The sequence below is a fragment of the Drosophila melanogaster genome, chromosome 3L (assembly GCF_000001215.4).
Source record: "Drosophila melanogaster chromosome 3L".
Lineage (NCBI taxonomy): Eukaryota > Metazoa > Arthropoda > Insecta > Diptera > Drosophilidae > Drosophila > Drosophila melanogaster.
Window position 1 is genome coordinate 17264329 of NT_037436.4, and position 15094 is coordinate 17279422.

At 42.6% G+C, this 15094-nt stretch overlaps 1 protein-coding gene and 1 long non-coding RNA gene across 2 annotated transcripts; one reads left to right on the plus strand and one right to left on the minus strand.

Annotated features, from left to right (window-relative positions):
• The first annotated feature begins 87 nt into the window (after window positions 1–87).
• On the plus strand, window positions 88–658 carry CG13723 (uncharacterized protein). The gene has a single exon (NM_140707.2). The coding sequence runs from the start codon at window positions 172–174 to the stop codon at window positions 502–504; it is 333 nt and encodes a 110-aa protein (NP_648964.1). The 5' UTR covers window positions 88–171; the 3' UTR covers window positions 505–658.
• A 10063-nt stretch (window positions 659–10721) lies between these two features.
• lncRNA:CR45436 (long non-coding RNA:CR45436) lies at window positions 10722–11221 on the minus strand. Its single transcript, NR_124965.1, has one exon. It is a non-coding gene; the product is annotated as a long non-coding RNA:CR45436 (long non-coding RNA).
• Between the last annotated feature and the right edge of the window lie 3873 nt (window positions 11222–15094).

Genomic DNA, 15094 nt, shown 5'->3' on the forward strand with positions numbered 1-15094 from the left:
ACTTATTAAAACACTTTGTTAAATACACAATAGTTTTTGATAAATATTTATAGCTTGCCAAGTTTCCCAACCCAGTTGGCACTTCGGTAACTTCCAGATCGATAATGCTGTACTCCGAAAAATCGATATTGTATTTATATTTTCGATTTCGAGCAAGTGCATCCGGAGACCATGAGTCTGGACTACACGAACTTGTTGCTGAACTGCCTGGCGAACTTCTACCACGCGATCTACTTCTACGTGTCACTCTTTTCGATGTCCTACTGCGTTGTACTGTGGCAGGTGCGGCACAGGATCTACCAGATGGACTTGTCCTGGGAGAGGATCTCATTGGTGTATAGCTGCGCCGCGGCACTGATTCTGATACTGACCCTGGTAATCTACTACTCCTGGATGGCCATGGTTCTGATTTGGCGACAGTATTGCGTATATTATAGCGCCTCGAAACGCACGAGATTCCTGTTCGACCTGTACAGAAGGCAGCTGGTGGGTGAGTTGAAGTAGTGATCTGATTAATCCCCGAATTGCTTGCAATAAATTAATCAGTATGGCACTAAATGGGCGCTGGTGGAGCGGCAATATGCAAATCGTTTAATCAAAATGTAAATGCAAATGGCGAAAAATTAAAATGTTCTCTCATCAGAAGTCGCGCAAACAGACATTTTGTAAATATTATTATTACATCCTCATTTTTGCTGCTTTTTTCCACATATTTTTTCTTGTTTTTTTTTTTTTTTTTTTTTTGGTTGCGTTTTGCGTGTGTGTCCATTTATTTATATTTTGTGGGCGGTCGTTTATGATTTTTTGGCTCCCTTTTTACAGCTGCACGGCGATAAATTTGCATTTAAATCACCGCCACCCCCAAACCAATTGGTTGTGTGAGCTGTCCTGGTTTTTCGGGGTTTGTTCGCCGGTCGAGACAATGGAGCACAGTGCCTCATGTATGTACGTATGTACGTATGTACGTATGTATGCATCTACATGTATAACCGGGCATTATTAACCACAAAGTGTCACATGATTTTATTTCGTGTCGTATCGTTTCGCTTCGTTCCGCTAGACGTGCATTTTACCTGCAGCTTGCTTTTTGTGCCCATTATTTTTGGGCTGACTTCTGTCCGATGTTAAACGCTGATAAGCTCCAAAGGACATTTTGCAACATAAAATAGCCGTAAGTAGCACTTGTCTGCCGAGTGGCAAGGAGTCCGGGAGTCCGGGCGTCAGCGACGAGGACGAAGGCGAGGGACGAGCAGTCCTTGGACTGCAGGACTCGGAGACTCCAGGACTTTGAGACTGCACTGCAGTGCAGTTAGGCGAGTGCAGCTGGGATTGCAATCGCCATAAAGTGCGCCGCCGGTCGTCGTCGAGGGCAAAATTGAAGTGCAAATAAAACGCCGAGCAGTTCGGCTGCTTTTGTTTTGTTTTGGTTTTTTTTTTCATTCCTTGGTTTTTGGCATTTCGGGACACGGCGAGGATACTCCGCGTTTCGTCGCATATTTCAACAAATTTTTTACTGCACTTTGCAGTTGGTGCATATTGTTTTTTTTGCGCGACCAGTTTCCCCTTTTTTGTGTCGCTTAAATGTCACCGAAACAGCCAGCGGAAATGGTCGGAAAGTATTTCGTTTGTTATGCTAAAATTTAAGGGCTCAGGAAGTCGTTTTAAAGAGCAGCAAGCGAAGACAACAAAAATAAATAAATGATACGAGGAGAGACGTGAAAGAAATAAAGAGAAACTGACAAACGATCCGTTGTTGTTCGATTTATTCGGGGTATTTTCATTTATTTCACGTTTGATTGATTATTGCTAGACATCCGACCGACCACTGCAAACGAGTTTTTGTTATTTTAATTTTTTTCGCATTTATACTATCATTTTTTTTTTTTTTCTGACCCAGCCTTTGTTTTGGCCATTTTAGATTGCATAAATATTGCGTGATTTCTCGTAAATTCCAATGTTTATTTTATGCAAATTTCTTAAATTAAATCGAACGCGAAAAAACGCCTCTCGAGTGTATAAATGTGCAAATTATTGGCCCAACTTTAATTAGCTGCCGTTTATTGCGATATTCAGGTGCGCAATGCGTTCTGATTTACGCTTCTCCAGCAATGATAATCTTCTGGTAGAAAAACCCACGCGATTGTTCATTTGCATGATTGCCAATTTGAGTAGCATGATTTATGAGTTCCTAGTTAATGTTAACTACTATCATTGAAAAAAAAAATGGGTTGAGAAAGTAAAGTTGTAGTTTCACATTTTACACATGGCGTTGCATTAGGAATTTTAACGAGAGCACCTTCCTCATGATGTATATGTAAAGAATCAAATCAAATAGAATCCATTCGAATTGAAACTCTTGCCAAAGATAGCCATTCTTTTCAAATATATCCTCCGTTCAAATTTTAATATTAAAAGTTACACAGCAATTTTAAATGCGGCAAATGGATAACCGATCTCTTCCAGCAACGAATTGGATTTCCATCGCTGTTTCGGGGCTTCTTGTTGCCAGGACCATTGCCATGTGGCAGTGATGTTTATCAATATATCAGAATAAATAAGCCATTTTCGATTCGCTGGCATATGCACTTGTCACCCATCTGCATCGCAGACTGGCAGCGTCTTGGCTGTGGCAAGTTCAATCTAATGTTGCATGATGTGGCACCATGAAGAGTCAGCAAAAAGCCTACCAGGATAACCCGGAAGTTTGTGTGTATGATTTAAACCAGGAAGCTGAAAAGGGAGAGCACATGGACCCAAATATATACATATAAATATACGGCGTAAGCGAACGACTGAGATCCCCGACGACTCGACTCACATGCCCCAAAACTATGCGCATCATTTTATTTGGGCACGTGCTGCTCGTCATTTAAGAGTTTTGTCTGCACTTTCGTTGCTGGAATTTTAAAATATTTTCCGTGCCAAATGCCTGCGTGGCTTTTACTTTTCGCCCTTTTGTCCCAGAGCCCGTTGAGGCGCCCTTAGCCCTCCGATTGTCTCCTCAAAAGCACGGGCTGTGCGGCCACACACAATATGACTGTTGCTGCATAAATATATATAGATAAATATATATAGATATATATATGTGTGTGTGTGTGTATATAGTATACAAAAGTCACTAACAAAGTACCCAAGTGGAATGCAACATTGTTGCTCCGCAGCATTCAGATGTGGCGGCATTTTCTATTTCCATTTTTGTTTTGGCATTTTTTAGTTGCCTTCATTTCTCTCTCGCGCCGAGCGCCGTCATTTCCACTGACTGCGTTTCATTTGCCTTTTGCAAGGACTCTCGGATCGGCCTCTTCCCGGGCACAGGACCCCTCCCCCCCCACTGAGGCAGACGCTTCACCAGTAATTTGGTATGCCTTTTGTTGCCTGCCACAGTTCCTGTCCCCAGTATCCACACTCGCAGGAAAACTCAGCTCGACAGCCGGGAAATCCAATCGAGGAGGCAAATAGTCTCCTCTTTACGATCACTTTTTTAATCAAGCCAACAAAGTATGAGCGAAATAAAATTGTTCAATATATGCAATTGTTTAATGTCAAAAGTTGGAAACAATTTGATTAGCTTCGGTAGTGAGCAATAAAGAAAAAGTTTTTAAATTTCCAAAATAAATTTGGACCATTCAAAATACTAAAACATAACTTTAATGGTTGATTTTATTCCGTGTATACATATAATTCGGATTGATTCAAATATAACACTTTTATAAACAATCATAAAGGCTGTGCATCATGTATTTTTTCCAAGTGTGCTCCCCTTTTTTGTAGCAGCCCCATCTCCTTCACTGATTGCTGGAAAAAAACTATTTGCACTTTTAATTTGAATTACAAATTTTGTTTCGGCCGGGAAAAAAATTGAAAAAGTGTAATCAAATTGGCGGGCATATGCAGACGTGTTTATCCGCCAGTTTTAAGGACTTCTCCGCTTTAACGGTGCCGAGCTGGAATTTAATTGACTGTTGGCCGTATTTACACAGGCCGACTGTCTGGACCGTTGCCGTTAATTGTCCCGCTGGCACATTATGGCCAATGGGTGCCCGCAAACACACTCTAAAACACCAATGGCAACGTATTAAACTTGCATGGGCTATGACATCATTGTTGATGCTGCAATTACCAAATCACTGAGCTCCACACACCCAGGCACCAATACACTCACACGCACACACACACACGCACACTCACACTCGCTCTCGCACACCATTGTAAATATGTACGTCCGGGGAGTTGGCAAATATTCGCATAGTTCATGTTCGGCCAAAATCGTTTAGATTGCCAAATAATAGTGACAGACCTTTTCAATCACGAGCATATATTGTCAATTGTTTGCTGTTGCTTCGGCCGGAGGCTGTTAAAAAAATAGTAGGGATATTTCAGTTAAAATTGACTAAAATCGCTCCACAAAATACATTTGCTTATTGATCTCCTCAAGCGCATGGAAATTGTATTAAAGCTAACAAAAGTTGCCATCTATGTGTAATAACTCGACATATTATTTAAATAAAGTTTTCAGAGGGTGGCAATGTCCATTTATATTTACATCTCAAAATGTTTGTATAATATATATATTTGATATTAAATTCGGCCTTTCTTCTGCCTTCTTCTGCAACGAGTTTAATAAAAGTAATAAAATAAAGTAGTTAAATAAATTCTTACCATACTAAAATTGTATATTTTAATTAAACACAAAATGCCAGCTGCGCCGAAAAGCCACTAAGAAATGTAGTTGACCAAGTTTTTCGTAAAATAATAGCTTGTGCAAATAATTATCGAAGAAAGAATGCTTGTGTCTTTATTTTCAAATTGCTCAACTACTCTAGAAAGTATTAGTAATGTGCATTAAGTTCAATGTTTCGTTTTAATCACTTGCTTTAATACGTAAACCAACAAAAAGTTGTACTGGTTTGCCTAGCTGCGGATTAACATGCATGGGATACCAAAAACTCAGTCGAATCCTAATGCCTGAGTATCGATAAAAGATAAATTTGAAGTGGTCGCTTGTCTGGTTTCGAACAAGGCCTGTTTACCACCTCCACCCACACACACACACGTACCTTATTTTCCCGTATTTTTCTTCTGTTTTTTTCGGGTCTAGGGGCACCCGGAATAAACAGTTAAAATTGCCGCAAAAGTGCGCATACGACACGTTGTACGAGGGCCGCGTCGTTGCTGCGAGCAAACAAGCCCGAACACTTCGACCAGGACGACGTGCCCATCCACCCTCGCAAAAACCGTAACAAGTGTCGCGGCAAACAAGGATACCAAGGCTGGACGGGCGGTTGGTTGAGTGGGCGGCATTCGGGCGGCGTTGTGGGAGAGTCCTTGTCTGCAAGCGAACCGAACAGGTTCGAGTTCGAGCTGAACAGAACAGAACAGGATGACAGGGCAATTCGTCCTGGCAACGATACTCGGGCCCATCGCACAGTTGGCTGTCGTCCTGCGGCAGCGGTGGTTGTGTGCGCTCGTCCCTTGGATTCACCACCAGGACTCCCACACTCAGCTCCTGTGCCTTGAAAAGTGTTTAGTGTGCAAATAATCAAACCAAGAAACCAAAAAACCCAAAAAAAAAAAAACAAAAAAACAAAATAGAAGAAAGACTGCCAAGGAAAAAGTAACCATTAGAGAAGTGGTTAAAGTGACAAAACCTGAAACTGTCGAGGACATTATTGTGTGAGTGAGATAAGGACTTGCCGAGACGGTGGCCCGATGACTACGACAATGGCTACGCCCAAGGCCTAGGCAAGTTGAACGCCCACACAAGCGCAATGAAACACACACACACACACACACACACACATGGAAACACACACTCGCAGGACGAACAGGAGGAGCAGGACACGCAGCCTGGCAAATGGCTTGTTTTCGGTTCTTAAATTGTTTTATTTTTCCCCAGCCATCCTCCTTTATTATTTAGCGTGGTTCGTCCTGTGCACTGTGTGGACATTATGTGGCCAGGACCTCCTGCCATATGTTTACTCAGTATTTGTGTGGGTGGCTCGACGGGGCGCTCTTTAAATTGAAATAAAACAAGCAACCGAGCAACCAACGACATCCCTTTAAGCTAATGGAGAGCCTTATCTGTGGCCGATCCATCGGTAAGTATCCATTGACTGGCTTAAGCAGACTGTCATTCGCCACTCAGCGCTAATTGATATGTGTAATTAAAGCGACTGTCAGGGCATTTACCGCTCCGGCTGTCAGCTGCAGCGTAATTATAATAAATCAACTCGATCGCCATTCGCGCCATGCAAATGCACTCGCCCGATGATAAATAGTTGCGAACCCAAACACCTGACACTCTTTGCAAACATTGCCATGGCGAGGCGAGTCTTTAAATTAATTATGTCCCACGCAAAACGTTTCTCCACCCAAAATCCCCCAAGCTCCAAGCTCCCCATCTTTATTTCCACAGGCCGAGAAGTATGCGTGTTCAGGCTGCCATTTCCGCTGCTTCTCGCCTCTCGGCTCATGCAACAGCACTTTGGCCAAGTGTCGCTGCTCCAAACGCCCATGGCTCACGGCAGCTCATTGCCAGGATTCTCGATTCACCATTCTCCATTCCCGACACCCGATATTTGCCCCCGCCCAGCCTGAATGCAATCAACTGAAAATTTTTTCGCGGCTTACTTGCCCAGGGGTTGCAAGAGGGGCATATCCGGCCTAGTTGGGCCTGCAACACGGTTGCAAGTTCCCGTAAATCCCTCTTAAGTATTACTACTCCACTTGATTGGGCTTGTAAAGTGCATTCTCGCCATTTTTCCCAAACACAAAACTCCTACTTTACGCCCAAACCAAATCTGATTCTATTCGTGTGGGTATTTTTAAATGAATTTTTAAAATATCTGAAAAATCATATTATATTTTAACGAATTTAGACTTAGATTAATATATTTAGGTATGTAATTTTCAGATATTTCAGACACGTTATACATATTTTAGCACGTGCTAGCATTCCAAATGTTATTCCAGAAAATGTTTAAGGTGATTTTCTGCTTGAATTCTCTTTAGAAACCTCCGAGTGCAGTTCGCAAAAATACTTTTGGTGTCCACCATCACTTTATCTTCGCAATTGGCAATTTTCACAATGAATTCAGGGGTCAAGGAACACCAATCCAACTTGCAGTTTAGCCGTCTAATTTTCACTTAAATTTTGTTCCAAAATCGAGTTAGCTGCGCTGCAGTCTGCAGCCCCTTTTTGCTTGTCACAGTCGGCGGCTGATAGCATTAATTACAGCCCGGTTGGGTCGAGAATCGTAGCTTTGGCCACTCAGTTGGGTTTGCCATTAGCATTCGCAATGGGTTTTCGCATACCAATGCCCATGTGCACTTACGAGTAGAAAAGGGCTTTTCGGCTTGCGAAAGTAGGCTGTCAGTTGGCCAAGACAAATGGCCGGAGCTTGGCTAAGAAGATGATGAAGGGGAGAAGCCGTTAACACATGCTCAGACGCGACGAGTGACGGGCAAATCTGCTGTGGATGCTCCTGCATCCTGCCATCCTTGCATTCTGGCATTCTGGCATCCTGGAGACCTCCTTTGCTCATTCCACTGATCCCGAAGCTGGGAATAAGTTGAAACTGCAGATTGAATTACGTGCAGAGGCTCGAGTCAACGTTTACCAATTTGAGAGCTGTGTGGCTTAGCGTCGGCTGGGGCACCTTTCGAAGTTGATTCCAAAGGTGTGCCGCTGTCTGTCAGCCTGTCAGTGGCTGGCACACACCCACTTATCCGCCAGCTGAGCCACCCCACCACAAGTAGTGCACCACCGCCAGTGCACCACCGCCAGTGCACCACCCACTTGGCCACTGCGAAGGCCCCGACGAACGTCACCTGACATTGTTTGCTCTGCGGATTTGCATTGTGGTTAGTTGGCGGTGCAGTTTGTTGGCTTGGCTTGGCTCGCCCAGCTATTCCTTGCCTTTCCTAGCCGTCCTGTGCTGCTGCAGAGAGAGAAAATACCCCAACATAGAAGAGAAATATATTTTGATTTAAGGTATCACATATAACTAGCATAGGTAAAACTTAAAAACATACATAGTATTTGTATTAAATATTTCAATGAAATTATATTTATTGAAAATGGATGAACACTTTTGGCCAGCATCGACTGCTTTTCTCGCAGTGTACTTGTGGGCCACATAATGGCATAGTTGCCTCTCCCCCGGCAACTTAAATAAATGTTTTCTATAATCAAATGGTAATGCAGTCAGGGCCACAGCCTCTGAACACTGCCCGAAAACCTAGCCAAGCGTTCAGGGCAGACTTTTAGCCAGTTCGTTCTAAACTGAATTGCGACTGAACCGAAGGCTTCGGAAATCCAAAACCCTAAAACCCAAGAACCCAGGAACGAGGGAGGTCAGCCTCATCTTGTTTTGAAGTAATTACATTGTTCGCCTGGCGTCGTAAAGTGAAGTGAAAGGCGTTAAAGTGTTAAGTTGCTTGTTAATTTTTTCCCTGGCATCCTTGCGATGCTCGTGGTTCCTGGTGCCCAGGATCCCGGAGCAGTAGGTAGCCTGATGCTTGGTTCTGTTGTGGCTTATAGTCGCGTCTGATTAATGAACCGTGGCTATGTAGCCGGATTAAGCTCGCCGCTTATGTTGCTACTTCTCCTCGCAGTGGTGCTGCTGCTCCTGTCAGAGGAGCGATGCCTCCTGCGGCTGCTGTTGCTTGTAATTAAGTTGAGTGTAATATAAATAACTGTATTTGCACAGCCAGAGTCTGAAAATGTTTCATTAATTCTGTTATTTAGCTAAGTATGTCCAAGTTGGGCGGAATGCTTTTTGGGGCTAGCAGCGAGTGGCTTTTAAATTGTAATTAGTTGAACTTAAAGTTTGTAGTGTTGACGTAAACAGCACCGAAAGAAATCAAATATAAAAACCAATTTCATTGAACAATAACATTTAAATTAATCTATAATGTATAACTTAAGTCTCAAAAATCACGGCACAAAGAAAAATCATATCCATATAGGTGTCATTATTATTTTTGATATTTTACAACGGTTTTAAATACTCCGTAATCATTTTTTTTTTTGCGTTGAACAACAATTTTTTGCCACCACTCGAAATTTGCTTGCAAATTAACAGCCTTTAAAGTGTAAAACTATCTGGAAAAAGTGTAGCATACTTATGAGGGCGAATAAAAAAGGTGGCGAAAATAACCACGCTTTGTTGCACGCGTAATTTGCATTATTTGCTAGTAATTTAATAAAGTTTTTGAATTATTCGCACCGAAGTCACGCACTCTGCCACATTGAAACGCAATTAAGGCAAAAAAAAATGTAAAAAAAAAACGTGAGGCGCGTGGAAAAAATAATTTATTGAATACAATAAACAATGTGTTGCCATAGTTCGATGGTAATCTTTTTTGCTCAATTTTATTTTGTTAATTATATTGTAGCCCTGATGTGCATAATTCCGGACAGTGCAGCAGTGTGTTGCCATGTTAACACACTAACACTCACACACACACACACACAAACAGGCTCAAATAAATTATGCCTAGCGATTTGTGTTTATTTGCAAACAAGCGTTGACATCGGTGCACCCGCGCCGAGCACTATCGTTGCATAAATTTATGGCACATTATATGTTTTTTGCCTTAATGGCTACAAATTGCATAATTGCAATTAGATTTGTGAGCCTGCTTAACGCGTTTTGAGGTCGCCAAATGCAATTAAGTAAAACAATTCGGTGCGATGCCAAATGCCCAACTAGATCTATGGCGGGGAGACAACGCATAACCGCTTGGCGGAATTTTCCACCAGAAGCCGAAACAAAGGAAAATGAACGGAAAATGGTTGCCGAAAAGAAAAGCGGAAAGTGCACAGAGACTTACACGCTAAAAACGCTATAAACAGATAAGACTCGTGGCCAAAAGGAGCGACTGGCGGTGGCACAAAGTTGGCAAGTGGAAAGTCAAGTTGGGCTCACGCTATTTATAGGCAACGCAAGCTTTTGTTTTCGATGGCCTTTTCATTTGCAGTCGGCACTGCACAAGCACAAGCACATGCATACGAAATACAAAGAAAAATACTAGGAAAATGGCGAGTTTGTCTAGCTAAAAAAGGCATGGACAAACCAAACTGAACGTCAGTTAACTCTGGGCCATGCACAGCGAATGACAATGGAGCCCTCGGCTCTTTATTGTTCGCCGGACTTTCGCTATATGTATGTATGTATGTGTTTTAGCTCCCCACTTTTTGCCTCCGGCAATCCCCACGAGAATCTGGCCAAAGCCCAGTGTGTAGCCACTAACTGCCTATGGCTCTAAAGGGCTCAACTACTCAGAGTGTGTGCTGCTTTAAGTTGTCAAATCCGATGCACAATTTAAACGTTCAATATACAGGTATTCAAAGAAACAAAAAAAAAAAAAAAAAACAATAACAAAAAAAGTCAAAAAGCTGGGCAAAATAAACGACATTGTTGCCCGCCTGCAAATATTTTCGTAATTATTTTGCATGCAAAGTGAGGATTTTTCCAATTTTCACTTATCAAAGCGCACATGGCCAATATGCAAAAATGTGGAGGCAAAAAACGGAAACTCTGGGGCCACATAGTACTTTTTTCACAGCAACGAAACGAAAATACGCTTAAAAGTTTTGCTGGGAAAAACTTTCTATTAGAATTTGATAAAGATGATAATAGGTATAATTATAGTCTTTCGTTCATCGCACAACTAATGGGGTTTCGTTTCAACGAAAAGTGGAGAATAAAACTTTTGCTACGAACGTGGTGGTGAAAACGCATATTTCTTTATTGTTAGAGCTAAACGCTTTTGTTAGTTGATTCATTGAAAAGTCGTAGTAAAGTAGTAAATTCGCGGATGCCCAGCTGCAGAGTATGGGAACTGGCAAAATGGCAATGCGAGTGCTTAAACTGTTGTGTGCCTTTTGGCCGGCATAACGTTTTTACGTCCTATCCATTTCATTTCGCAGAACTGTTAATCCTGGCTATCCCACGGACAGCTGGGGATTGCGATTGGCCATCCGTTTCTGGTCTCGTTGGGCTCGAATCGGCTTGGTTTGGTTTGGTTTCGTTTTGGCCCGGTTTTCCATCGACGATGAGCACTTTTGTTTGAATTTACATTGGTGAACACCTCTTGCACGTGTGCTATTGGGTTATTCCTGTATGCTTTTCATATATGGCACTGATACCTTGTATTTTACTCTGACTCTGATTGTGATTTCGATTCGCATTTCCATTCCCATTCCCATTCCGATTCCGATTCTGATTCAGATTCCAATGATTGCTAGTTCTGATGACAGCGTTTCGTTTTTGCATATTTTTGCATTTGCATTTGTTCGATGCCGTCTCAATGACTTCCTGCGGCAGTGACTCCTAATGGGCGATGGCTGTCCGTCTGAGTCCTTAAATGTGGCCCACATACATGGCACACATGGCACACATACATACATATACACGACATGCTGTCGCGCAATCACACAGCTCATAAAAGTCGCCTGCCACCGACTGGAATACTGGGTCTTTAAGGGTCATTAAATTTTAAGCACTTGCGAAGGTCCTGCTGCATAAAAGCGAGCTACGATTTACGGCCCGATAAACGCTCGCCATTTCCATCAGCTGGTGCTGCTGCTGCTCCTTGCTCCATGCTCTTTGCCCTCCACTTCTCGGATAAGTTCTCCTGTTCATTATTTGAGTTTGCCGCATGGCATAAATACTTATAAGTTATGGGAAAGCTGAGCAAATATGCAACCAGTTCGAGTGGCTATCTGGGATTGCTCTGCTTTCGACACACAGTGATCACTGGCAATGCGGTGCATATGTTCGCAGATAATTTATTATATTCAAAAATCTTATAGGAAGCTTATTGTGAGAAGTGGTAAATGCCTTCTCAAGATATATGGTTGTGAAAATGTACTTATAAATTAATTTCCACATACAATATATTGTACATTTTGGATTATGACTATTAGAAATAAGAACCTTATACTTCTATAAGAAAAGATAAGTAGTCCTTTAACGTGTTCTGTTAAAGTGGCTGCCACACTCTACTTGACTTGATTTATAATCCTCAGAATCTATACAGTAGATGCACGTGCAGAGAAATACTGCAGATGGTCTGAGAAATTTTGGGGTGAGACAGTATTGTCCTTTTTAGAGTGTATTTACCGTAAACGAGTTCAATGCAATACCAGCATTTTATTCAGCTAGACAAGTGACTGGCTGCCGAACTAAAATTGAATTTATAGTTTATTTATGCAGCTACTAAGAAATTAAAGACATTGTTGCCAACGTAGACGGGATTGGGATTGGGGTAAGAGAGGGTATACAAAGGCCCAGATACATGTCATGCTCGTGGCTAACATCCATACTCACCGCCAGATTCCGAGAGGTATATAACTCAGGCCCATAAAAACAGCGCGTGGTTTATTGATTTCAAAGACAGTCCCTATAGACTGCGTGGCTGCTACGCATATGACGCACTGGCAAATTGATTTCGGTTTTGGTTAAGCTTGAAGCTCAAGAGCCCAGGAACCCAGAACCTCCATAAATCTGTCAACTAAGCCCGTCGCTAATCAAGTGAAAGTTCAAATCGCATGATTTAATGCCAGCAATCGACTCCCACGCACATGCAACATTTACATAATAATAATGAATAGATGGTGCATGTGATGGTAATGGAAATGGGTTTGGGATTGAAAATGGGTGTTGTATGTCGGGTTTTGGTAGTGGTAGTGGTAGTGGTAGTGGGCCTGGCCAGCATAATTCATTTAATTTATGCGGTCGGTCAATGTTTAGTTTTTACGTTGTGCGGTTTTCGCTTTTGCCTTTTCGCTTATAAATCATTTTGCATAATTTATGCGTAGACCAAGAGCCGCACCAAATGCCAGCTAATCCGGTTCGCCAGACATACTCATTCTCCCCTCGTTTTGTAAAATCCATTCGAGCGTGAAAAAATCCGGGCGCACAATTGCAAAAGTGCAGGCGCAATTTATGGCCAGCCGATAGTTCTTAATATTTAATGCACACAATTAGCTAAAGTCCGCTGGGCCAATATTGCTCATACGCCGCATGTGCCGACGGGCCGCATAAATCCCACAATGGCATCGCATAAGCAACTTTATTACAAATTTATAAGCGCACTTCAGGCCAACAACAATGCTGTGAAATGGGCACATAACTTGCTCGGCCCGTCAAGAAGTTGGCCATAAAAAAGTGAGCAGGCAGGACAAGAAAGGCTTGAAACAAAAAGGCCGGCTATGCTGTGCCTTTTGTGTTCCGACACGACTGTCAACAGCCATTAAATGCTCGAAGTCGGGCTCATAACCCAGTTATAAGGGATGTGGAGTGCTGCGGAGTGAAGTGGAGTGGGGCGGAGTGGAGTGAAGCAACCTATGCCATGGCACAGATATCTTGATATAGCGCCACAGGGCGTACACGTTATGCTCGCTCCCCGGCAGCTGCGACTCAGCTCAGCTCAGTTCAGTTCAGTTCAACTTAACTTAACTCTACTCAACTCAGTTAGAAAACGTCAAGAAAGAAAAAATAGCTGAAATAAAAACAGGCTAGAGAGTTTGCGATTGTAGCTACCAACTTCTGACAGCGCAATTTATCACTATCAAAACGGGTGTGTGTGTGTGTGTGTGTGCTGCTGGGGAAGGGGGTGTTGTATTGCCTATATAAAACAACAACGGCCTACAAAGTTGAGGTCGTAAATCAAAACTTAAATTTAACACATGCAGCGGCAAATGGCTGACACTGCCAAACGGATGTCAAGTCCTGTTAATCGTGCTCTCACTTCGAGTTCCATCGACTTTGGCACAAACTTTGTCAAGAAGTACTATATATATATATATTGCTCCTATTACTTACTACCTATTTTGATGAGGTATATCTGTTGAATTTATTCAAATTATGTTGCTTGCTTATATGAATATAATTGTAATTACTTTGTCATATCAATGCATTTGAAATCCTAAATCAAAAAGAATATATATTTCCCGTGTTATTTGTTTTAAAACTTAATGATCTTAAATTCAAATAAATTTTTATATTATTTTATTTTTTTATTTACTCTAGTTATACTCTGTCAATTGATAGTATTATTTTAAGGGTGTTCCATTTTCGGTTTTCAGCTGTTGCATTTCGTCTCCATCGCTGTTTGTATTTTACTGTTTGCATTTGTATTTTTATGCGCGATTTCTCTGGCTCAGTTCGCCCTTTCGAATCCGTCTGTGGATCCGAATCTGAATCTGGCAGTGACTCCGTTACGGCAACTCCTTCTGTGCACCACTAGCACAATGCAGGGGGAGACTGGAGTTCTGGTCTGGCAGTGTCCAGTTTTTCTGCCTGCTTGTTTGTCAAAGCTGGCGGCCCCATCAACAATTGACAGATGGGAGTTGGTGGGAAGTGGGTGTTGAACGGAGGATGGGCATGTTGCCGCACGCGTGAGTTAATCTGTCAAAATAGCTCAATGGAAGACAGAATTCAGGGAGTGGCGAGGGAGAAGAAGAAGACCCAGCCACTTCACATGTTATCCGCCCTGATTGGTGGCCCAAACTCTCTGGCAGTGACTTGCGTGAGGGTAGAGATATCAACACAAAATCCGCACATCCCTAATATGCCCTCTTGCCCATCTCCATCTCCGTTTCCCTTTTCCATCTCCACATCCACATCCACATCCATCTCCACCTCCACCTACATCACCATCTTCATCGCCGCCGTCACCGTCATCGCAACGTTTCGTTTTAATTTGGCCTCGGCTGCCTTTTAAGTTGATTCCCCAGAACGAAATGCCGTCAAGTGCTGCCGCTTGCCACTTCGTTTAGTCATTTGGCTGAGCCATTTTATGTTTGCCCTTGTAATTTGGCCTGATATGGTGATTTCGACTTCATATCCGCAGCCAGCAGGAGAGCAGGAATCGTCTACATCCGGCGGAGCAAGGAGTGCTCCTATCCACAACCACCCACTTCCTTTGTTGTCGTTCGGTTGTCATGTGCGAGATTTGCGTGTGTTACGACGATTAATTTAAATCATTGATGATGCCCCTGCCCCACCGTGCCATTCATGCTGGAGGCTGGAATGTCTACGGACTTCGTTTTACTTTTTATTTGCCCCTGTGAGTGGCAGGC